Below are 24865 nucleotides of genomic sequence, written 5' to 3' on the forward strand. Positions count from 1 at the left end.
GCCATTTTAACTGCAGCTCCCTGAGGCACAGAATACAGCAAGGTGCAGTGTGGGTGAAGACTGCACTGGGCTGGAGGACTGGACACTGTCCCAGCTGCCCTGTCTCCTACTGCTTATACTGCTGGCATACCACACACTGGACATATTTATTTATACCATTGGACCCCCCAGGTCCCCCTTCTCCCTTCATTACAACATCTGGCCATCCCAGTGACTGGCGTGCTGCTGTTACTGCATTTACCATCCACGGTTATACTTTTGATACTGCTGGACCCCCACAAGATGGTGAGGGGCGGCCAGAGCGCGGCCGCGGCTAAACTGGAGAAGTTCGCCCGACAGCCTACATCTCAGTCGACGCAGTCGACGCAGTCATCTCCTAAGCCTTCCCCCCCTGCCAGAATGGATCCATCGGCTGGGGCCGACTCGGGGGCGAACACGCAGCCGTCTGCACCCTCCATCCAGCAGGTCCTGGAGGCCATAGCGGCCAGCGAGCAACGCCTATCAGACAAGATGGAGAAGGTGCAGTGCGATTTATCACTGCTACGACAGGACGTCCAACGAGTACGGGAGAGGGTGGGCGAAACTGAGACAAGGGTCTCCAACCTGGAAGACCTCAGCGGCCCTCTGCAACAATCGGTGTCCGCAGTTACACAGCAAGTCACAACGATACAAGCCAAACTCCTGGACATGGAGGGCAGACTCCGCAGAAACAACGTGAGGTTCGTTGGCCTCCCTGAAAAAGAAGAAGGGACACACCCCGAGGATTTTCTGGAATCCTGGTTAAAAGAGGCATACGGTGCTGAATCCTTTACATCTCAGTTTGCAGTGGAGCGGGCTCACCGCGTGCCCTTCCGGCCTTTACCACCAGGTGCCCCACCACGAACTTTTATAGCAAAATTCCTGCACTACAAGGACCGGGACTCCGTCCTGCGCCTGGGACGTGTGAAGGGTCCCCTGATGAGGAATGGAGTCCGGGTGTCGGCATTTCCGGACTTTGCAGCGGACGTCCAAAAAGACCGAGCACAGTTTCTCCCCATAAAGCGACGCCTTCGTGACCTGAATATATCATACTCAATGCTGTTTCCCTCCAGATTGCGAGTGGTGGCGGACGGGGAGACTAAATTCTTCAGCTCGCCCAGGGAAGCGGCGTCATGGTTGGACAGATATGCTCCGGGGGCACGCCAGCTGGCTCCAGACTGACATCGGGTCGCCTTCCTTTATGGGCCTTCAACTCGCAAGTATAAGTCCGGGGAGCTTCCTCTTGTTTAGCAGTTCTGGACTTTACTGAGAAGTGTTATAAACGTATAAGGGTTTAAATATTGGGGTTGTTTGATCTGTACGCCTAGTACAGTGTTGCCGTAGGCTTTGGGTTCTCCAGGGCTAGAGTTCGGTTAGGGAATTAGGTATGCCACAGTTCGGGGAGGTATACGGGGAGGGGGGATGCTGGGGGGCTGCTGTTGGCCCCCCAGTAGTTTTTCTGTTTTATGTTTTGAATTTAAGAAGCCTACATATAAGTCATCAGGTTGACTAGGCTTGAGTTTGTTTAGAGGGTTAGTTTGGGGGTAGTGGGGTTGTGGGCTATATACGGCTCAATAGACGGGGTAATTACACATAAGGTGGGGGGAGAAAATCTAAAAAATGTTAAGTATGTGAATCATAACTTGGATACAGACTACATACAATATGCATATTGCGTGAAGGCCGCACGGAAATGGTGATGTGGGGAATAGTATTCATGCATGTATAATACCATAAAGCTGATATGAATGACTGAATAATGTGATTATCCAATATGACCAGAAATGTATCCTGAAATGTCTGTATCTTTAACTTTTGTGGTGAATAAAAATTACTCTATTTAAAAAAAAAAAGATCACAGTTCTGTATGCTCACATCCATTCCCAATGTAATGAATGCAGGTGAAAAAATATCCAGGAAAATCCAAATGTACATAACTATTATATTTTTCCACCACGCTCCTTGTTCAGATTGCTGTAAAATCACATCTTTACAAGTGGTCACAAAACAAACTGTAGTTACCCCAGCACAATACTGAACACACCTGAAGGAAGACTCTGCAGGCTCCTTTTTCATGACCTGTAGCAACCTGGTTAATAAGCCTTTTTTCCCATCACAAACTAAGCTCCTGAAACAAAGAAATAAATGTAAACATGGCATGTGCTGAAATTAAAGATTACAGCTTGGATTCAACTCTGTTCTTATTGTAAAGTTCGGATCTGAAAATGATGCAAAACAGAATATTCCTGAAAAACTTGGATCTAGTGTGTTTTGGATCGCACAGAATTCCTTGGTTTTCTGAGAAAAATACATTTGCCTCATTTTCATATCCGAACTTTGCAAAAAGAACTAGTTCAAATCCAAGATAAAAATTAGTAGCTGTAATAGTTTGCAACCAGGGCTGGCTGGTTCAAATCATCTTTGTTTAAACTAAATAGTTTTTTTTTTTACATTTTTGTTTTAAAACACCTATTTTTCTTAATTATGCTGTGACTAAAGTCACGGCACCATGACTTCTTAAAGAATGCCTATTATACTAAAAAACCCAAACATTTTTATCCAAAAATAGGATTTTAATTACCTACCGGTAAATCCTTTTCTCGTAGTCCATAAGGGATATTGGGGAATCTAGTACGATGGGTATAGACGGGGACCAAAGGAGCCGGTGCATTTTAAATTTCTTCACTGGGTGTGCTGGCTCCTCCCCTCTATGCCCCCTCCCACAGGCAGTTATAGGTAAAACAGTGCCCGAAGGAGAAAGGAGAAGGAACATAACAACAAGTGGTGAGATGTATATACCAGCACACCACTAACATGCAACAACCAGCAACAGCTGGTAACAATAACAGCAACAGCTGAACAGGTAACCATAGAACAAGAATCTGCAGAAAAGTCCACGCACGTAAGGCTGCCGACACATAGGCCTGTTGGATAGTAAGCATAAGCCAACGAGCAATGTACTGCTTTGAAGCAGGACAACCCTTTTTCTGTGCATCATAGAGCACGAACAAGGAATCCGTCTTTCTGATCCGAGCCGTCCGCTTGACATAGATCTTCAAGGCTCGCACAGCACCCAATGCCTCCGGAGGAGCAGAAGCGTCACGATGCAACCACAATAGGTTTATTCAGGTGAAACGCAGAGACCACCTTCAGCAGAAACTGCTGTAGACCAAGTAGGGACTTTTACACGATAAGGCCCCCAATTCTGAGACACGTCTAGCAGAAGCCAGGGCCAGTAACATCACAGTCTTCCACGTGAGGTACTTGTCTTTTACAGTCATCAGAGGTTCAAACCAGGATGATTGCAGAAATTCCAACACCACACTTAAATCCCAGGGCGCTGTAGGCGACACAAAAGGAGGTTGTATGTGGAGTACCCCTTGCAAGAATGTCTGAACTGGCAACAGTGCCAATTTCTTCTGGAAAAAAAATGGAGAGCACTGAAATCTGGACCTTAACGGAACCCAGACGTAAGCCCTTATCCACACCAGCCTGCAGGAACCGTAAGAAAGAAACGTCCCAAGTGGAACTCTGCAGGTGGATACATGCGTTCCTCGCACCAGGAGACACATCTTCTCCAGATATGATAGTGTTTTGACGTCACAGGTTACCTGGCCTGAACCATGGTAGCAATAACCTTATTGTAAAGGCCCTTGTGAGCTAGAATGTTCCGCTCACCCACCATGCCGTCAAACGAAGTCGCCGTAAGTCCGGGTAGATGAACGGTCACAATAGACAAAGACATTCACTGAAAAGAATACACCCTCATGGGAAAACAGAAGCAATGGCTGATTACAAATTCCTGGTGAACTGATTTGCGTCAGTTCTTAAGCGCATGTGAATCCAGATAGTCTCTCCCAGCTGCAGCAAGGGGATATCCTGGTCTCCGTTCTTTCCAGGTGTAGGCTCAGTCCAAAAACATCAGCGTCAGCATGTGGGGGGTATTTCCAAGCAGGACACCCACGCATTCCGACCTGCCTCAGAACGCGTGCCTTTGAAAGCAGACCTTGAGAAAGACCCGAGGCTGGTCGGAACGCGTGGGTGTCCTGCTTGGAAATACCCCCCCACATGCTGACGCTGATGTTTATGGACTGAGCCTACACCTGGAAAGAACGGAAACCAGGAGATCCCCTTGCTGCAGCTGGGAGAGACTATCTGGATTCACATGCACTTAAGAACTGACGCAAATCAGTTCACCAGGAATTGGTAATCAGCCATTGCTTATGTTTTCCCATGAGGATGGATTCTTTTCAGTGAATGTCTTTGTCTATTGTGACACATGTTGTGTCATTATACCAGCATTATCCACATTGGATTATTTTGATTATGTGTTTTTAAAGGTTGATGTATTAAATACTTGTTTTTATGGTATCACACTATTCTCTGCATTCTCCTCTCTTTCCGGTTACTAATTGACATGAATACTCCTAATTAGGAGAAGTCAACGGAGAGTAAGAGGTGGATTGCTCCGCTATAAACGGGGCAAGCGCTGGTGAAGTAGTATCTTTTCTTTTTTGTTTCATTACATGTTTTTTGGGGTTGGAAAAGCCCCTTTTTAAGATACTGCACTGACTAGTTGCCACTGCGCACTGTTGGGTACTGTTTATTAATTTTTTACAGATGAACGGTCCTTGTTTAAGAAGCTCTCTTCTTAGTGGTAGAGGTTAAGGGTCTTCGACAGACATGTCTAGAAGATCCGCGTACCACGCCCTCAGAGGCCAATCTGGGGCAATCAGAATTGCCTGGACTCATTGATTCCTGATTCGCTTGCACACCCTTGGGAGCAACGGAAACGGAGGAAACAGGCAGACCAACCAGTAAGGCCAAGGCAACGTCAGTGCATCCACTGCCCTCGCCTGAGGGTCCCTGGTTCGTGAGAAATACCAGTGAAGCTTCTTGTTGAGATGAGAAGCAATCCTGTCTATTTGTGGGCAGCCCCACCGGTCGATGATCTGCTGAAACACCTGATGGTGGAGCCCCCACTCCTCCGGGTGGAGATCGTGACGACTCAGGAAGTCCGCCTCACAGTTGTCCACTCCCGGAATGAAGATTGATGTCATTGCTCCTGCATTTCTTTCCGCCTAGAGGAGTATCTCTGACACCTCTCACATGCAGGCTCTGCTTTTTGTCTCTCCTTGCCGACTGATGTACGCCACTTCTGTGGCGTTGTCCGACTGTACTTGGATCATGTGACCCTTAAGCAGTGGAAAGGCCTGAAGCAGAGCATTGTAGATCGCCCGAAGTTCCAGAATGTTGATCGGAAGGAGGGCTTCGTCGGAAGACCACCTGCCCTGAAATTTCACCCCTTGGGTGACAGCTCCCCATCCTCTCAGACTTGCATCCATTGTGAGGAGGATTCAATCCTGAATCCCGAAACTCCGGCCTTCCAGGAGATTGGAGGACTGCAGCCACCACAGGAGGGAAATCCTGGCCTGAGTTGACAGCCGTATCATCTGGTGCATCTGTAGATGTGATCCGGACCACTTGCTCAGGCGATCCAATTGATATGTTCTGGCATGGAACCTCCCATATTGCATCACCTCGTATGAGGCAACCATCTTCCCGAACAATCTTATGCAGAGATGGATGGATACTCGAGCAGGTCGGAGCAACATGCGGACCATCTCCTGAAGTGTTCTTGCTTTGTCCTCTGGGAAGAACATCTTCTAGACCACAGTATCCAGTAACATCCACAAGAACAGGAGCCGCCGAGTTGGCTCCAGGTGGGACTTCTGTAAATTGAGAATCCACCCATGGTGTGACAGAAGTTGGATAGTGCGGTCGATATGGAGCAATAAAAGCTCCCTGGATCTTGCTTTTATCAGAAGATCTTCCAGGTAAGGGACAACATTGACCCCCTGGACCTGGAACATCATCTCCGCCATTACCTTTGTGAACACCCTCGGAGCTGTGGACAGGCCGAAGGGCAGTGCCTGGAACTGGTAGTGGTCATCCAGCAGGGCAAACCTCAGATAAGCCTGATGAGGTGGCCAAATTGGAATATGAAGGTAGGCGTCCTTGATATCCAAGGAAACCATGAATTTATGTTCTTCCAGGCCCGCAATCACTGCTCTCAAGGATTCCATTTTGAACTTGAAAACCTTTAGGTAAGGGTTCAAGGACTTTAGATTCAAAATGGGCCTTACCGAACCATCCGGCTACGGTACAACAAACAGGTTGGAGTAATAACCCTTGCCTTGTTGTGGTATTGGTACTGGAACAATGACGTGGGACTGGCCCAACTTTTGGATGGACTGTTGCATCGTAACTTGCGTATCCTCCAAAGCTGGTAAGCTTGATTTGATAAAGTGTTAGCCCTGAGAAATGAGGTCCCTGACCCAGGTATCCTGGCAGGAAACCTCCCAGATGTGGCTGAAGTGACGCAGTCGAGCTCCCATCTCGAGATCCCCTCTGGGTGGGTGGGCACCTTCATGCTGAGGACTTAGTGAAAGCAGAACTAGTGCTCTGTTCCCGAGAACCGGTGTTTGCAGGTCTTTTTGTCTTACCTCTGCTGCCTCAAGTCATATTGGAGGCATCCCTGGCCCTAGATTGAAATCTGTTAGACCGACAGGACTGAACAGATGGCCCTGGGTAGGAACGCCTAGCTGCTGGGCCCCCATAGGGAAGAAATGTAGATTTCCCTGCAATGAACTTTGGAAATCCACGTATCCAACTGAGCTTCAAAGAGCCATTCCCCAGAAAAGGGGAGGGATTCCACACTGCGCTTGGATTCTGCGTCCACTATCCACTGACGCAACCACAAGGCCCTACGCGCCAACACTGCTATGGTAGACATCCTAGCATTAATATTGCCCATTTCCTTGAGCGAGTCACACAGGATACGTGCAGTGTCCTGAATGTGCTTCAGGAGAGTCACCGTAGTGACCAGAAGCATATCCCCGGAGAGGCCCTCCTGAATCTGAGTAGCCCACGTATGAATGGCATGGGTCATCCAGCAACCCGCTATGACCGGCCTCTGCGATAAACCTGCTGCTGTGTAGACAGACTTTAGTTTAGTCTCTATCTTTCTATCACCAGGGTCTTTTATGGTAAAGGAGCCCGGGGCAGGCAGCACCGCCTTTTTTGACAGTCGAGAGACGGAGACGTCAACTCCCGGGGGCTCTTCCCAGAATTTCCTACCTTCAGGAGCAAATGGGAAAGTGTGCAAAAATCTTTTTGACACTTGGTATTTTTCGTCTGGATTTTTCCAGGCTAACTTAAATAGGTCATCTAACTCTGCAGAATCAGGGAAAGTGACATTAGGCTTGTTTTGTGCAAAGAAAAACGACTGCTGTGACGCAGGGTCCTATAGAGGGAGCTTTAACACGTCCCGTATAGCCAGAATTACGGGTTCAATGCCCTGAGCAGAAGCGGAATGCCCACTAACGGTATCCAAGTCATCCCCATCCTCCTATATTTCCTCATCTGAATCAGAGAGTAGAGCAGGTAAACCACGCTTTTGTGGTCCTGCGTTAGAGAGGGGTGGGGCTGTGTAACATCTGCCCTAGCAGTTAAGTCTGCAATAGCCTGTTGTAGTAGCAGAGTTTTCTGAACATTAGCAGTGAGTTGTGATGACACATCAGACATCATAGTCTTAAGAGCCCCTAACCAGGATGGCTCTGGTCCCTCTCCCCCAGCCCCTTCACTGAGCTGTGAAGATTGGCTGCATTGTTCACATGAAACAGAATCAGATGATAAGGGAGAGAATCTGGTGTGGCATACACTGCATAGTTTGTGTTTACCCATGTTTACAGTAATCACAATGACATACACACAGACAGTAATACTTAGCAAGCCTGCCCTTACTGTATGTGAGAGGAGACACACAGAGAGAGAAGACCAGCACACCCCAGCTATACAGCCCTAGTGAGGCTGTCAACTTACTATATCACAGTGAAACACTAATGATTTCTGTCCTCTATAGGACACAGATTGTGTACAATAGCGGCTCTCCCCCTTTGCTACACCCTGTACAGGTTGAGTATCCCTTATCCAAAATGCTTGGGACCAGAGGTATTTTGGATATCGGATTTTTCCGTATTTTGGAATAATTGCATACCATAATGAGATATCATGGTGATGGGACCTAAATCTACGCACAGAATTAATTTATGTTTCATACACACCTTATACACACAGCCTGAAAGTAATTTTAGCCAATATTTTTTATAACTTTGTGTATTAAACAAAGTGTGTGTACATTCACACAATTCATTTATGTTTCATATACACCTTATACACACAGCCTGAAGGTCATTTAATACAATATTTTTAATAACTGTGTATTAAACAAAGTTTGTGTACATTGAGCCATCAAAAAAATAAGATTTTAAACCTACCGGTAAATCTTTTTCTCCTAGTCCGTAGAGGATGCTGGGGACTCCGTAAGGACCAAGGGGATAGACGGGCTCCGCAGGAGACATGGGCACTAAAAAAGAACTTTAGGTATGGGTGTGCACTGGCTCCTCCCTCTATGCCCCTCTTCCAGACCTCAGTTAGAGAAACTGTGCCCAGAGGAGACGGACAGTACGAGGAAATGATTTTTGTTAATCTAAGGGCAAGATTCATACCAGCCACACCATCCACACCGTATAACCTGGATATACGAACCAGTCAACAGTATGAAACAAAACAGCATCAGCCCGAGACTGATCAAAACTGTAACATAACCCTTATGTAAGCAATAACTATATACAAGTATTGCAGAACGTAGTCCGCACTGGGACGGGCGCCCAGCATCCTCTACGGACTAGGAAAAAAAGATTTACCAGTAGGTTTAAAATCTTATTTTCTCTTACGTCCTAGAGGATGCTGGGGACTCCGTAAGGACCATGGGGATTATACCAAAGCTCCCAAATGGGCGGGAGAGTGCGGATGACTCTGCAGCACCGACTGAGCAAATAGGAGGTCCTCCTCAGCCAGGGTATCAAACTTGTAGAATTTAGCAAAGGTGTTTGAACCCGACCAAGTAGCAGCTCGGCACAGCTGTAATGCAGAGACCCCTCGGGCAGCCGCCCAAGAAGAGCCCACCTTCCTGGTGGAATGGGCCTTTACCGATTTTGGTAACGGCAATCCAGCCGTAGAATGAGCCTGCTGAATCGTGTTACAGATCCAGCGAGCAATAGTCTGCTTCGAAGCAGGAGCGCCAACCTTGTTGGCTGCATACAGAACAAACAGTGCCTCTGTTTTTCTGACCCGAGCCGTTCTGGCCACGTAAATTTTCAAAGCCCTGATCACATCAAGGGACTCGGAATCCTCCAAGTCCCGCGTAGCCACCGGGACCACAATAGGTTGGTTCATATGAAAAGATGAAACCACCTTGGGCAAGAATTGAGGACGGGTCCGCAATTCCGCTCTATCCGCATGGAAAACCAGATAGGGGCTTTTGTGAGACAAAGCCGCCAACTCCGACACTCGCCTAGCCGAAGCCAAGGCTAACAACATGACCACTTTCCAAGTGAGATATTATAATTCCACCGTTTTAAGTGGTTCAAACCAGTGAGACTTCAGGAACCGCAACACCACGTCAAGGTCCCAAGGTGCCACTGGAGGTATAAAAAGGAAGCTGAATATGCAGCCCTTCCTTCACAAAAGTCTGTACTTCTGGGAGAGAAGCCAAATCCTTCTGAAAGAAAATGGATAAGGCCGAAATCTGAACCTTAATGGAGCCTAATTTTAGGCCCAAATTCACTCGTTTGTAGGAAGTGGAGGAAACGGCCCAGATGGAATTCTTCTGCAGGAGCATTCCTGGCCTCACACCAAGAAACATACTTCCGCCATATACGGTGATAATGTTTAGCTGTCACGTCCTTTCTAGCCATTATCAGAGTAGGAATGACCTCATCCGGAATGCCTTTTTCCGCTAGGATCCGGCGTTCAACCGCCATGCCGTCAAACGCAGCCGCGGTAAGTCTTGGAACAGACAGGGCCCCTGTTGTAACAGGTCCTCTCTGAGAGGAAGAGGCCACGGATCTTCTGTGAGCATTTCCTGCAGATCCGGATACCAGGCCCATCGAGGCCAATCTGGAACAATGAGAATTGTCTGTACTCCTCTTTTTCTTATTATTCTCAACACCTTGGGGATGAGAGGAAGAGGAGGAAATACATAGACCGACTGGAACACCCACGGTGTCACCAGGGCGTCCACTGCCACCGCCTGAGGGTCTCTTGACCTGGCGCAATATCTCTGTAGTTTCTTGTTGAGGCGGGACGCCATCATGTCTATCTGGGGCAGTCCCCACTGACTTGCAATCTGTGCGAAGACTTCCTGATGAAGTCCCCACTCTACTGGATGTAGATCGTGTCTGCTGAGGAAGTCTGCTTCCCAGTTGTCCACACCTGGAATGAACACTGCTGTCAGTACGCTTACATGATTTTCCGCCCAGCGAAGAATCCTGGTGGCTTCCGCCATTGCCACTCTGCTCTTTGTGCCGCCTTGGCGGTTTACATGAGCCACTGCGGTGATGTTGTCTGACTGAATCACAACCGGTAGGTCGCGAAGCAAATTCTCCGCTTGATGAAGGGCGTTGTATATGGCCCTTAATTCCAGGACGTTGATGTGAAGACAAGCCTCCTGGCTCGACCAGAGACCTTGGAAGTTTCTTCCCTGTGTGACTGCTCCCCAACCTCGGAGGCTCGCGTCCGTGGCTACCAGAATCCAGTCCTGAAAGCCGAACCTGCGACCCTCTAGAAGGTGAGCACTTTGCAGCCACCACAGGAGAGATACCCTGGCCCTGGGGGACAGGCTGATCATCTGATGAATCTGTAGATGTGACCCGGACCACTTGTCCAGTAGGTCCCATTGGAAAGCCCTCGCATGGAACCTGCCGAAAGGAATGGCATCGTAAGACGCCACCATCTTTCCCAGGACTCGAGTGCAGTGATGCACTGACATCCTTTTTGGCTTCAATAGGTCCCCGACCACAGTCATGAGTTCCTGGGCCTTTTCTATCGGAAGATAAACCCTTTTCTGGTCCGTATCCAGAATCATGCCTAAGAAGGTCAAACGAGTCGTAGGAACCAACTGTGACTTCGGGATATTGAGGATCCAGACGTGTTGTTGTAACACCTTCAGTGAAAGTGATACGCTGTTCAAAAACTGCTCTCTTGATCTCGCTTTTATGAGGAGATCGTCCAAGTACGGGATAATTGTGACACCCTGCTTGCGCAGGAGCACCATCATTTCCGCCATTACCTTGGTGAAAATCCTCGGGGCCGTGGAAAGCCCAAACGGCAACGTCTGAAATTGGTAATGACAATCCTGTACCGCAAATCTCAGGTATGCCTGATGAGGTGGATATATGGGAACATGAAGGTATGCATCCTTTATGTCCAGGGATACCATAAAATCCCCACCTTCTAGGCTGGCGATGACCGCTCTGAGCGATTCCATCTTGAACTTGAACCTTTTCAAGTATAGGTTTAAGGATTTTAAATTTAAAATGGGTCTGACCGAACCGTCCGGTTTCGGGACCACAAACAGGGTTGAGTAATACCCCCTCCCTTGTTGAAGCAGGGGATCTTTATCTTTGACCACCACTTGTTGAAGACACAATTTTTGAATTGCATTCAAAACTATCTCCCTCTCTGGGGGAGAAGCTGGAAGGGCCGATTTGAAAAAGCGGCGAGGAGGCACTTCTTCGAATTCCAGCTTGTAACCCTGGGAAACAATTTCTATTGCCCAGGGATCCACCTGTGACTGAACCCAGATGTGGCTGAAAAGTCGAAGACGTGCCTCCACTGGGGCGGACTCCATCAGCGGAGCCCCAGCGTCATGCGGTAGATTTTGTAGAGGCCGGGGAGGACTTCTGCTCCTGGGAACTAGCTGTGGTTGGCAGCTTTTTCCCCTTGCCCTTACCTCTGGCAAGAAAGGAAGATCCTCGCACTCTCTTGTTTCTATGTGACCGAAAGGACTGTATCTGATAATGTGGCGCTTTCTTAGGCTGTGAGGAAATATAAGGTAAAAAAGTTGATTTACCTGCCGTAGCTGTGGAAACTAGGTCCGAGAGACCTTCCCCAAACAATTCCTCACCCTTGTAAGGTAAAACCTCCATATGCCTCTTCGAGTCGGCATCACCCGTCCATTGTCGGGTCCATAGGACTCGTCTAGCAGAGATCGCCATAGCGTTGACTCTTGAACCCAGTAGGCCAATGTCTCTCTGAGCATCTCTCATATATAAGACAGCATCTTTAATATGACCCAGGGTCAATAAAATGGTATCCTTATCCAAGGTATCCATTTCTGCCGACAAGGTATCTGTCCATGCTGCTACAGCGCTACAAACCCAAGCCGACGTTATCGCCGGTCTGAGTAAAGTATCAGAATGTATGTAAATGGACTTCAAGGTAGCCTCCTGCTTGCGATCAGCAGGATCCCTGAGGGTTGCCGTATCTTGGGATGGCAGTGCTACCTTTTTGGATAAGCGTGTCAACGCTTTGTCCACCTTTGGAGAGGATTCCCACCGTATCCTGTACTTAGTCGGGAAAGTATACGCCATAAGAATCCTTTTGGGAATCTGCAGTTACTTGTCTGGAGATTCCCAAGCCTTTTCAAATAACTCGTTCAGCTCATGAGATGGGGGAAAGGTTACCTCAGGTTTCTTTTCCTTATACATGCGCACCCTCGTGTCAGGGACAGAGGGGTCATCTGTGATATGCAGCACATCCTTCATTGCAATAATCATATATTGAATACTCTTAGCCAATTTTGGCTGTAACTTTGCATCTTCGTAGTCGACACTGGAGTCAGAATCCGTGTCGGTATCAGTGTCTACCATTTGGGATAGTGGGCGTTTCTGAGACCCCGAAGGTCCCTGCGACATAGGGGCAGGTAGGGCTTGACTCCCTTGTGCACTCCCTGGACTCAGCTTAGTCCAACCTTTTGTGCAATAGATTTACATTAGCACTTAAAACATTCCACATATCCAACCAGTCTGGTGTCGGTGTTGCCGACGGAGACACCAGAGTCATTTGCTCCACCTCCTCCCTAGGAGAGCCTTCTACTTCAGACATGCCGACACACGCGTACCGATACAACACACACTCGGGGAATCCTCTTATCTGAAGACCGTTCCCCCACAAGGCCCTTTGGAGAGACAGAGAGAGAGTATGCAAGCACACACCCAGCGCTACTTTGACCCAGGGAAAAAACAATATCTTTTTTACCCAGATAGCGCTATTATATATATCTGCGCCAAATTATGTGCCCCTCCCCTTCTTTTCAACCCTCTTTCACCGTGTTAAGCAGGGGAGAGTCCGGGGAGCTTCCTCTCAGCTGTGTGCTGTGGAGAAAATGGCGCTGGTGAGTGCTGAGGAACAAGCTCCGCCCCCTCCGCGGCGGGCTTCGGTCCCGCTGAAATCATTCAAAAAACTGGCGGGGGATCTCTTATATACAGTGGAGAGCTGTATATATTCTTTTTAGCCAGATCGGAGGTCTAAATTGCTGCCCAGGGCGCCCCCCCTGCGCCCTGCACCCTTACAGTGCCTGCCATGTGTGTGTTATGTGGGAGCAATGGCGCGCAGCGTTACCTCAGTGAAGATCTGAAGTCTTCTGCCGCCTCTGAAGTCTTCTTTCTTCTCATACTCACCCGGCTTCTATCTTCCGGCTCTGTGAGGAGGACGGTGGCGCGGCTCTGGGACGAACGGCGAGGGTGAGACCTGGTGTTCCGTTCAATCTGGAGCTAATGGTGTCCAGTAGCCTAAGAAGCAGAGCCTAGCATTAAAGTAGGTCTGCTTCTCTCCCCTCAGTCCCTCGATGCAGGGAGTCTGTTGCCAGCAGGCTCCCTGAAAATAAAAAACCTAACAAAATTTCTTTCTTTCAGGAAACTCAGGAGAGCTCCCTGTAATGCACCCAGTCTCCTCTGGGCACAGTATCAAACTGAGGTCTGGAGGAGGGGCATAGAGGGAGGAGCCAGTGCACGCCCATACCTAAAGTTCTTTTTTAGTGCCCATGTCTCCTGCGGAGCTTGTCTATCCCCTTGGTCCTTACGGAGTCCCCAGCATCCTCTAGGACGTAAGAGAAAATAAGAATTTACTTACCGATAATTCTATTTCTCGGAGTCCGTAGTGGATGCTGGGGTTCCTGAAAGGACCATGGGGAATAGCGGCTCCGCAGGAGACGGGGCACAAAAAGTAAAGCTTTAGGATCAGGTGGTGTGCACTGGCTCCTCCCCCTATGACCCTCCTCCAAGCCTCAGTTAGGATACTGTGCCCGGACGAGCGTACACAATAAGGAAGGATTTATGAATCCCGGGTAAGACTCATACCAGCCACACTGTACAACCTGTGATCTGAACCCAGTTAACAGTATGATAACAGCGGAGCCTCTGAAAGATGGCTCACAACAATAATAACCCGATTTTTGTAACTATGTACAAGTATTGCAGATAATCCGCACTTGGGATGGGCGCCCAGCATCCACTACGGACTCCGAGAAATAGAATTATCGGTAAGTAAATTCTTATTTTCTCTATCGTCCTAGTGGATGCTGGGGTTCCTGAAAGGACCATGGGGATTATACCAAAGCTCCCAAACGGGCGGGAGAGTGCGGATGACTCTGCAGCACCGAATGAGAGAACTCCAGGTCCTCCTTAGCCAGGTTATCAAATTTGTAGGATTTTACAAACGTGTTTGCCCCTGACTAAATAGCCGCTTGGCAAAGTTGTAAAGCCGAGACCCCTCGGGCAGCCGCCCAAGATGAGCCCACCTTCCTTGTGGAATGGGCATTTACATATTTTGGCTGTGGCAGGCCTGCCACAGAATGTGCAAGCTGAATTGTATTACACATCCAACTAGCAAAAGTCTGCTTAGAAGCAAGAGCACCCAGTTTGTTGGGTGCATACAGGATAACAGCAAGTCAGTTTTCCTGACTCCAGCCGTCCTGGAACCTATATTTTCAGGGCCCTGACCACATCTAGCAACTTGGAGTCCTCCAAGTCCCTAGTAGGCGCAAGACACCACAATAAGCTGGTTCAGGTGAAACACTGACACCACCTTAGGGAGAGAACTGGGGACGAGTCCGCAGCTCTGCCCTGTCCGAATGGACAAACAGATATGGGCTTTTTTGAGAAAAAAAACACCAATTTGACACTCGCCTGGTCCAGGCCAGGTCCAAGAGCATGTTCACTTTTCATGTGAGATGCTTCAAATCCACAGATTTGACTGGTTTTAAACCAATGTGTTTTGAGGAATCCCAGAACTACGTTGAGATCCCACAGTGCCACTGGAGGCACAAAAGGGGGTTGTATATGCAATACTCCCTTGACAAACTTCTGGACTTCAGGAACTGAAGCCAATTCTTTCTGGAAGAAAAATCGACAGGGCCGAAATTTGAACCTTAATGGACCCCAATTTGAGGCCCATAGACACTCCTGTTTGCAGGAAATGCAGGAATCGACCGAGTTGAAATTTCTTCGTGGGGCCTTCCTGGCCTCACACCACGCAACATATTTTCGCTACATGTGGTGATAATGTTGTGCGGTCACCTCCTTTCTGGCTTTGACCAGGGTAGGAATGACCTCTTCCTGAATGCCTTTTCCCTTAGGATCCGGCGTTCCACCGCCATGCCGTCAAACGCAGCTGCGGTAAGTCTTGGAACAGACATGGTACTTGCTGAAACAAGTCCCTTCTTAGCGGCAGAGGCCATAAGTCCTCTGTGAGCATCTCTTGAAGTTCCGGGTACCAAGTCCTTCTTGGCCAATCCGGAGCCATGAGTATAGTTCTTACTCCTCTACGTCTTATAATTCTCAGTACCTTAGGTATGAAAAGCAGAGGATGGAACACATACACCGACTGGTACACCCACGGTGTTACCAGAACGTCCACAGCTATTGCCTGAGGGTCTCTTAACCTGGCGCAATACCTGTCCCGTTTTTTGTTCAGACGGGACGCCATCATGTCCACCTTTGGTAATTCCCAACGGTTTACAATCATGTGGAAAACTTCCCCATGAAGTTCCCACTCTGCCGGGTGGAGGTCGTGCCTACTGAGGAAGTCTGCTTCCCAGTTTCCATTCCCGGAATGAAACACTGCTGACAGTGCTATCACATGATTTTCCGCCCAGCGAAAAGTCCTTGCAGTTTTTGCCACTGCCCTCCTGCTTCTTGCGCCGCCCTGTCTATTTACGTGGGCGACTGCCGTGATGTTTTATCCCACTGGATCAATACCGGCTGACCTTGAAGCAGAGGTCTTGCTAAGCTTAGAGCATTATAAATTTACCCTTAGCTATATTTATGTGGAGAAAAGTCTCCAGACTTGATCACACTCCCTGGAAATTTTTTCCTTGTGTGACTGCTCCCCAGCCTCTCGGGCTGGCCTCCGTGGTCACCAACATCCAAAACTGAATGCCGAATCTGCGGCCCTCTAGAAGATGAGCACTCTGTAACCACCACAGGAGAGACACCCTTGTCCTTGGATATAGGGTTATCCGCTGATGCATCTGAAGATGCGATCCGGACCATTTGTCCAGCAGATCCCACTGAAAAGTTCTTGCATGAAATCTGCCGACTGGAATTGCTTCGAAGGAAGTCACCATTTTTTTTACCATGGCCCTTGTGCAATGATGCACTGATTTTAGGAGGTTCCTGACTAGCTCGGATAACTCCCTGGCTTTCTCTTCCGGGAGAAACACCTTTTTCTGGACTGTGTCCAGAATCATCCCTAAGCACAGGAGACTTGTTGTCGGGATCAGCTGCGATTTTGGAATATTTAGAATCCACCCCTGCTGTTGTAACAGTATCCGAGATAGTGCTACTCCGACCTCCAACTGTTCCCTGGACTTTGCCCTTATCAGGAGATCGTCCAAGTAAGGGATAATTAAGACGCCTTTTCTTCGAAGAAGAACCATCATTTCGGCCATTACCTTGGTAAAGACCCGGGGTGCCGTGGACAATCCAAACGGCAGCGTCTGAAACTGATAGTGACAGTTCTGTACCACGAACCTGAGGTATCCTTAGTGATAAGGGCAAATTTGGGACATGGAGGTAAGCATCCCTGATGTCTCGGGACACCATATAGTCCCCTTCTTCCCGGTTCGTTATCACTGCTCTGAGTGACTCCATCTTGATTTGAACCTTTGTAAGTGTTCAAATTTTTTTAGATTTAGAATAGGTCTCACCTAGCCTTCTGGCTTCAGTACCACAATATAGTGTGGAATTATACCCCTTTTCTTGTTGTAGGAGGGGTAATTTAATTATCACCTGCTGGGAATACAGCTCGTGAATTGTTTCCCATACTGCCTCCTTGTCGGAGGGAGACCTTGGTAAAGCAGACTTCAGGAGCCTGCGCAGGGGAAACGTCTCGACATTCCAATCTGTACCCCTGGGATACTACTTGTAGGATCCAGGGGTCCTGTACGGTCTCAGCGTCATGCTGAGAGCTTGTCAGAAGCGGTGGAACGCTTCTGTTCCTGGGAATGGGCTGCCTGCTGCAGTCTTCTTCCCTTTCCTCTATCCCTGGGCAGATATGACTCTTATAGGGACGAAAGGACTGAAGCTGAAAAGACGGTGTCTTTTTCTGCAGAGATGTGACTTAGGGTAAAAAACGGTGGATTTTCCAGCAGTTGCCCTGGCCACCAGGTCCGATGGACCGACCCCAAATAACTCCTCTTCCTTTATACGGCAATACACCTTTGTGCCGTTTGGAATCTGCATCACCTGACCACTGTCGTGTCCATAAACATCTTCTGGCAGATATGGACATCGCACTTACTCTTGATGCCAGAATGCAAATATCCCTCTGTGCATCTCGCATATATAGAAATGCATCCTTTAAATGCTCTATAGTCAATAAAATACTGTCCCTGTCAAGGGTATCAATATTTTTAGTCAGGGAATCCGACCAAGCCACCCCAGCTCTGCACATCCAGGCTGAGGCGATCGCTGGTCGCAGTATAACACCAGTATGTGTGTATATACTTTTTATGATATTTTCCAGCCTCCTGTCAGCTGGCTCCTTGAGGACGGCCCTATCTATAGACGGTACCGCCACTTGTTCTGATAAGCGTGTGAGCGCCTTATCCACCCTAAGGGGTGTTTCCCAACGCGCCCTAACTTCTGGCGGGAAAGGGTATACCGCCCATATTTTCTATCGGGGGGAACCCACGCATCATCACACACTTCATTTAATTTATCTGATTCAGGAAAAACTACGGTAGTTTTTTCACATCCCACATAATACCCTCTTTTGTGGTACTTGTAGTATCAGAAATATGTAACACCTACTTCATTGCCCTTAACGTGTGGCCCTAATAAGGAATACGTTTGTTTATTCACCGTCGACACTGGATTCAGTGTCCCTGTCTGTGTCTGTGTCGACCGACTAAAGTAAAGGGGCGTTTTAAAACCCCTGACGGTGTTTTTGAGACGTCTGGACCGGTACTAATTGTTTGTCGGCCGTCTCATGTCGTCAACCGACCTTGCCGCGTGTTGACATTATCACGTAATTCCCTAAATAAGCCATCCATTCCGGTGTCGACTCCCTAGAGAGTGACATCACCATTACAGGCAATTCTCCGCCTCCTCACCAACATCGTCCTCATACATGTCGACACACACGTACCGACACACAGCACACACACAGGGAATGCTCTGATAGAGGACAGGACCTACTAGCCCTTTGGAGAGACAGAGGGAGAGTTTGCCAGCACACACCAAAAACGCTATAATTATATAGGGACAACCTTATATAAGTGTTTTCCCTTATAGCATCTTTTTTATATATTTCTAACGCCAAATTAGTGCCCCCCCTCTCTGTTTTAACCCTGTTTCTGTAGTGCAGTGCAGGGGAGAGCCTGGGAGCCTTCCCTCCAGCCTTTCTGTGAGGGAAAATGGCGCTGTGTGCTGAGGAGATAGGCCCCGCCCCTTTTTCGGCGGCCTCGTCTCCCGCTCTTAACGGATTCTGGCAGGGGTTAAATATCTCCATATAGCCCCCGGAGGCTATATGTGAGGTATTTTTAGCCAAAAATAGGTTTTCATTGCCTCCCAGGGCGCCCCCCTTCCAGCGCCCTGCACCCTCAGTGACTGCCGTGTGAAGTGTGCTGAGAGGAAATGGCGCACAGCTGCAGTGCTGTGCGCTACCTTAAGAAGACTGAGGAGTCTTCATGCCGCCGATTCTGGACCTTCTTCTTGTTTCAGCATCTGCAAGGGGGCCGGCGGCGAGGCTCCGGTGACCATCCAGGCTGTACCTGTGATCGTCCCTCTGGAGCTAATGTCCAGTAGCCAAAGAAGCCAATCCATCCTGCACGCAGGTGAGTTCACTTCTTCTCCCCTAAGTCCCTCGTTGCAGTGATCCTGTTGCCAGCAGGACTCACTGTAAAATAAAAAACCTAAGCTAAACTTTTCTAAGCAGCTCTTTAGGAGAGCCACCTAGATTGCACCCTTCTCGGCCGGGCACAAAAATCTAACTGAGGCTTGGAGGAGGGTCATAGGGGGAGGAGCCAGTGCACACCACCTGATCCTAAAGCTTTACTTTTTGTGCCCTGTCTCCTGCGGAGCCGCTATTCCCCATGGTCCTTTCAGGAACCCCAGCATCCACTAGGACGATAGAGAAACAAAGGTTTCATTATTTCACTCTCACTCAAATAAGTCTGTATTTCGGAATTCCGTATTTCGGAATATTTGGATATGGAATACTCAACCTGTACCAGTTTTCCAGCGTGTCTTGTGAGTCAGGAGGAGGTGTGTGTGATTGCTGCTGCAATAAGCAGAGGAAGGCGCCAAAATGCCGCTGGTCTTGCTCTGAGGTAGTACTGGCAATGTCTCCTAGCTTGCTTAAAAACCATCACACAAGTGTTAGTTTAAGCCACCGCTAGCCAGTTTTCACGGGGGGCTCTAGTGGATCCCCCCCAGAAGGTTTCCGTATGCCGCGCCCACGTTTAGCCGCACCATGAACCGGGGGACACCCCTAGCGGGGGCCCCCGGCTTGTACTCACCACAGTCGTCACCTTCAGGCATTTGTTAGGGGTGTGCGGCGTGCTGCGATTGCAACAGCTAAGGCGCAGTGCCCTGCTGAACAAACAACCTCTTGGGACGCTGCTCTGCAGCTGGGAGGGGCTCTGACACTTCGCAAGCCGGGTGACCGTCTCCCCCCTAACTTCCATGGTGCAGGCATGCTGTTGCCCAAACAGCATACCGAAAATAATAAAAGTTTAAAAGAAATTTAAGAAAACTCTCTGAGCTGCAGATATGTGCATCCTCTCCTGAGGGCACTTTTTTCTAAACTGCCTGTGGGAGGGGGCAAAGAGGGGAGGAGCCAGCACACCCAGTGAAGAAATTTAAAAGTGCACTGGCTCCTTTGGACCCCGTCTATACCCCATCGTACTAAGTCTCCCCAATATTCCTTATGGATGCTACAGAAATGTTTAACGCCAGTGGCATTCCCATTGCTAATGCTTGACTCCTCCATTGCGTGTGTGTATATTTCTGTTTTTTTTTATTTTGTATTACTATTAAGATTTATTTAATTATAAGTAATAAGTAGGACTACTGCTTAAAATTAACTTGTTACGCTTATTTTCAATTTCGTCTATACCGGAGTGCATTTTGTATGTTTTAATATGCATAGAGAGGTATTCAATTAAGACAGTGTATTAAATTGCGGGCGATTTCGCACGTTTTTGTAATCCATTTTCGCCCATGCCGTTTGACTTTTTTTTTGTCAAATCGGCATGGGCGAAAACGAACTTGTATTGGCGGCGAATACGCAGATACACGTGATTTTCGCCAGTGCCGAATTTTTTGACCAGTCAAAGATACAGCACGGCATTGAATAGGACGAAAGAAAATTTCGACCTAAAAACGGGTGAAAAGTGCCTTTTTATTTTGACTGCTTGAAAAAATGACACTGAATGAATATCCCCCCTTAGTCTATCTACATATATTTAGATGTAATAGGAATAATAAGCAGTAAAAACTTGGTTTCATTCAAATATGTAAAATAAGTCATATCAAAGCCTATTAATGTTGGATTGTTAATGTTAGAAAGCAGTAAAACACAGTTGATCAAGGTTTCTTATACATACTGTAGCAATGTCTCATAGTAAGTATAACATGCAGGAATAAAAAAAAAGTTGACATTAAAACATTAATGCAAATAAATTTAGTTTAACACCCCCCCCCCCCCCCCCCCACACACAAAAATAAATTACAAATCAGCAACAAGCAACAGTATATATGTTATTAATTGAAAAGAGAAGGTTCTAGGCCACTTAATTCAAGGGAATACAGCACGTTCTTACCTGTCAGTATTCAGCACAGCCTCTACCTCTGGGATGTTGGCTTTTAGAGATATGGCACTCAGTTCATTCAGTTCTTGGCTGTTTAGAAGCAAATATTTGTTCCTAAAACAAAGAAACCACAGGTTGGAAAACATTACTCATATCTATCAATCTACAATAGTAAATATTACTTTCACCTAATTTAAATGTCGACGGGAAAGACTGTTTTAAACAAGTTAGTGCAGTACTCTAAATGTGAATTGAGTTTCTGTATTCTGGATTAAAGTCTACAGTAGATTTCAGGTCATACTAGAACAATCAGTCCATCATCCAAACAATGGGGGTAATTCTGAGTTGATCGCAGCAGTAACTTTGATAGCAGTTGGGCAAAACCATGTGCAGTGCAGGGGGGGGGGGGGGGGGGGGCAGGTATAACATGTGCAGAGAGTGTTAGATTTGGGTGGGTTATATTGTTTCTGTGCATGGTAAATACTGGCTGCTTTATTTTTATACTGCAATTTAGATAGCATATTGAACACACCACACCCAAATCTAACTCTCTCTGCACATGTTATATCTGCCTCCCGTGCAGTGCACATGGTTTTTCCCAACTGCTAACAAAGTTCCTGCTGCGATCAACTCAGAATTACCCCCAATGAACAAACCAAAGAATGAAGTTACCAGGTGTGGGACATAAAGCAGATAATTCTTAACTCAGCTGCCACTTTCTTTCGACGTTTAAATACAGGGACATCTGATTTAGAGGTTTGGATAGAGTCCTTAATCAAAATTGCAGCTATACCTGCCTTGATCAGAGCCGTGGGTTGCGACTTAGTTCACTAAGTGTAACATTACTTGTGAGAGCAATGAAGCCCAAGCTGGTTCCTGAATTGAGGCTGTAGCTGAAGAGACCTCCAGCTACGTAGCTGTGAAACACCGGACACATAAGCAATCACGGTCTTAAGCGTACTTCAGAAAAGTTGCTAAAGTTGCACAACACAGGAATGCCCCCCCTCCCTAGGTGACTTACTCTTGGAAGACATATTAATGAGTTCCCAGAAATGTCCCCTTACACAAAAGTTAAATTAAAATTAAAAAAAGCGGTGTGCAATTTAGGGATAGAGCAGTGAATGTTACAGTGCCAATTACGAAAAGAGAGAAAAAGAACACTGTTTTGGGGGCACTCTTATCTAGACCTTCCAGAGCCTACTATGTCTAAAATCTCACAATATATTTAAAATGTACCTTTTATTGCTAATAAATTAAAATCTCACTTACAAATTACAATTAGACTAAACACACACACATTTAAACATATAAATCAACTTACAATATGAAATTTATACCTAGTATTTCAAACACTTTTCATGCTGAAATTAATGTGAATTTTACAAGTCTAAATTGACTCATTCAATGAACACCAGGACCAAACTAGCAATACATGAGTATATCCTAGCCCTTTAACCTTACTCACATTATAAGCATCCATAGATTATTTACCTAAATTATACCAAACCTTTATTGGATAATGGATAATGGTGATAGGTGTATATTAAACTCTCAAAAAAACTTGTTGGAAGCAATATTAAATAACAAATTCCTGGAGCAATTATAACTTGCCCCTCAGTGACTTTGAAACCATCTCAGACTTTATAAAATAGATATTTTAATTTGATACAGTCACACACGTTCTCTGACTGGAGTATATCAGGATACAAAGTAACCAAAAATGTATCCTTATTGCTATGCTAGTTATTTAAGGCACTATAAGCCAAATTGTATCCAAAAGAGAACCATTATGTACAGATAATCACAAACTCGGCTGCATTAGTCATTACACCCTTACATTCACTGTGCAATGACTAATGCAGTCGAATTTGTGATTATCCGTACAAACCCGTTAAACCAGTAAGCAAACACATGAAGATGATGATTTTATTATACAACACTTCACTTACTCATGGTGATCACTGAAACTTTGGAGCAGTCTTAAAAACTGTATCTTTAAGGAAATATCCTAAAAAAAAAAAAAAAGGGAAAATAAGTCCAACAGTGATCACATTAATGTAACACACACATTAAACATCAGGTAATAGTGTCTAAATGTGTATTTACAAGTAAATTATATTTGTATGACCCTAATAGCCGATTCAATTAGCTGCAGTTAATTACCATGGGCTATTTGATCTGTCGAGGCTATTCAATTATAGCCACCGGCTGCAGACAACACTGATTTCTCAAATAAGTAGTATATTCTCCGCGCTATGAAAATGGGGTGCAGCTAAATCACAAGGTCACTACCAACCTTAATCTACATGTAAGCAAAATAAAATATTGTGAATAGCGCTCCCAAGATAGGGTATATATCACCAAGTCCAGTGTTTGTCCAATCGGTGTGATATGATTTCACACTGTATTCCATTGGGACGTACTTTATATCGTATCCTTTTCACAAGATACCTCAAAGGAAATTAGAAAGATGTACCTCTCATTGCGTAAAACGGTTTTTAAATTTTTTATTGTACACATCAAAACAAAAATAAAATACATAAAACTCAAAAACATGTCACCACCATAAGAAGTGGCTGCGTAACAGAGTGGGCCTACACAAGGCATGTATATCGCATGAAAGGGTTAATCCCGGGTATAACTCCTCCATGGTCCAGATGTTAAGCCCTTCAAGGTTCCACACGGTGTCAGTCACTGCTTATCTCCACCAACGCGTTTCAACATCATAGTATCTTTTTCAAGGTGTAATGGTGGCTGCTACAGAGTCCATATTTATACCCCCTTTAACCAATCACAGAATAGGGGGTGGTAACCTCTCAATTTATACATTAAAATAACTCAAAACAACTTGTTATATACATCCGGACATAATTCACATAGTTACAGATCTACAAAACTCACAAAATATTGACATCTTTCTCAAATACTGGAGTTTTTATTACTTTATCTTTTTCCCGATATTCCGGAAGTGCTTATATTGTAACTTCCAGTTTTGGCTAAAATGTCACCGATTTCCTTTATATGTGCATACGATTAATTGATACATTTCATCACATATACCCCTACTATTGCACTGTTCTCTCCCCCTACTTTGGTGTACTCCGGGAGTCAGTATTTAGTAGTTTGTTATTATTCCGTCTTGTTGTGGAACGCATCTGTGTTCCACCGGCGCTATTTACCGGAAGTTCCGGTCATGTAACTCTTTCAGTTCTATTGTGGAACGCATCCATGTTCCACCAGCGCTACTCACTGGAAATCCTGGTCATGTGACTTTCAACTGATCACAGTGTAGAAGGTCTATGTGGTCCACACCCTAGGCATTCCGGTCACATAATTATTACTAGTCTACATGTGGAGGAGTTATACCTGGGATTAACCCTTTTATGCGATATACATGCCTTGTATAGGCCCACTGTGGTACAAAGCCACTTCTTATGGTGGTGACAAGTTTTTATGAGTTTTATGTATTTTATTTTTGTTTTCATGTGTACAATCAAATGTAAAAAACTGTTTTACGCAATGAGAGGAACATCTTTCTAATTTCCTTTGAGGTGTCGTGTGGAAAAGGATACGATAAAGGACGTCCCATTGGAATACAGTGTGAAATCATATCACACCGATTAGACA

At 46.5% G+C, this 24865-nt stretch overlaps 1 protein-coding gene across 1 annotated transcript in view; it reads right to left on the minus strand.

Moving 5' to 3' along the window:
- Positions 1-24865, minus strand: part of TRPC4AP (transient receptor potential cation channel subfamily C member 4 associated protein) — a 175149-nt gene that overhangs the window by 46037 nt on the left and 104247 nt on the right. The window contains exons 11-13 of the mRNA XM_063960144.1: positions 23188-23246; positions 21251-21352; positions 2063-2146 (exon numbers count right to left, since the gene is read on the minus strand). Coding sequence (XP_063816214.1) covers positions 2063-2146; positions 21251-21352; positions 23188-23246 — 245 coding nt within the window. The remainder of the gene's footprint in view (positions 1-2062; positions 2147-21250; positions 21353-23187; positions 23247-24865) is intronic.

This window comes from Pseudophryne corroboree, chromosome 3 (genome assembly GCF_028390025.1).
Source record: "Pseudophryne corroboree isolate aPseCor3 chromosome 3, aPseCor3.hap2, whole genome shotgun sequence".
Classification (NCBI taxonomy): domain Eukaryota; kingdom Metazoa; phylum Chordata; class Amphibia; order Anura; family Myobatrachidae; genus Pseudophryne; species Pseudophryne corroboree.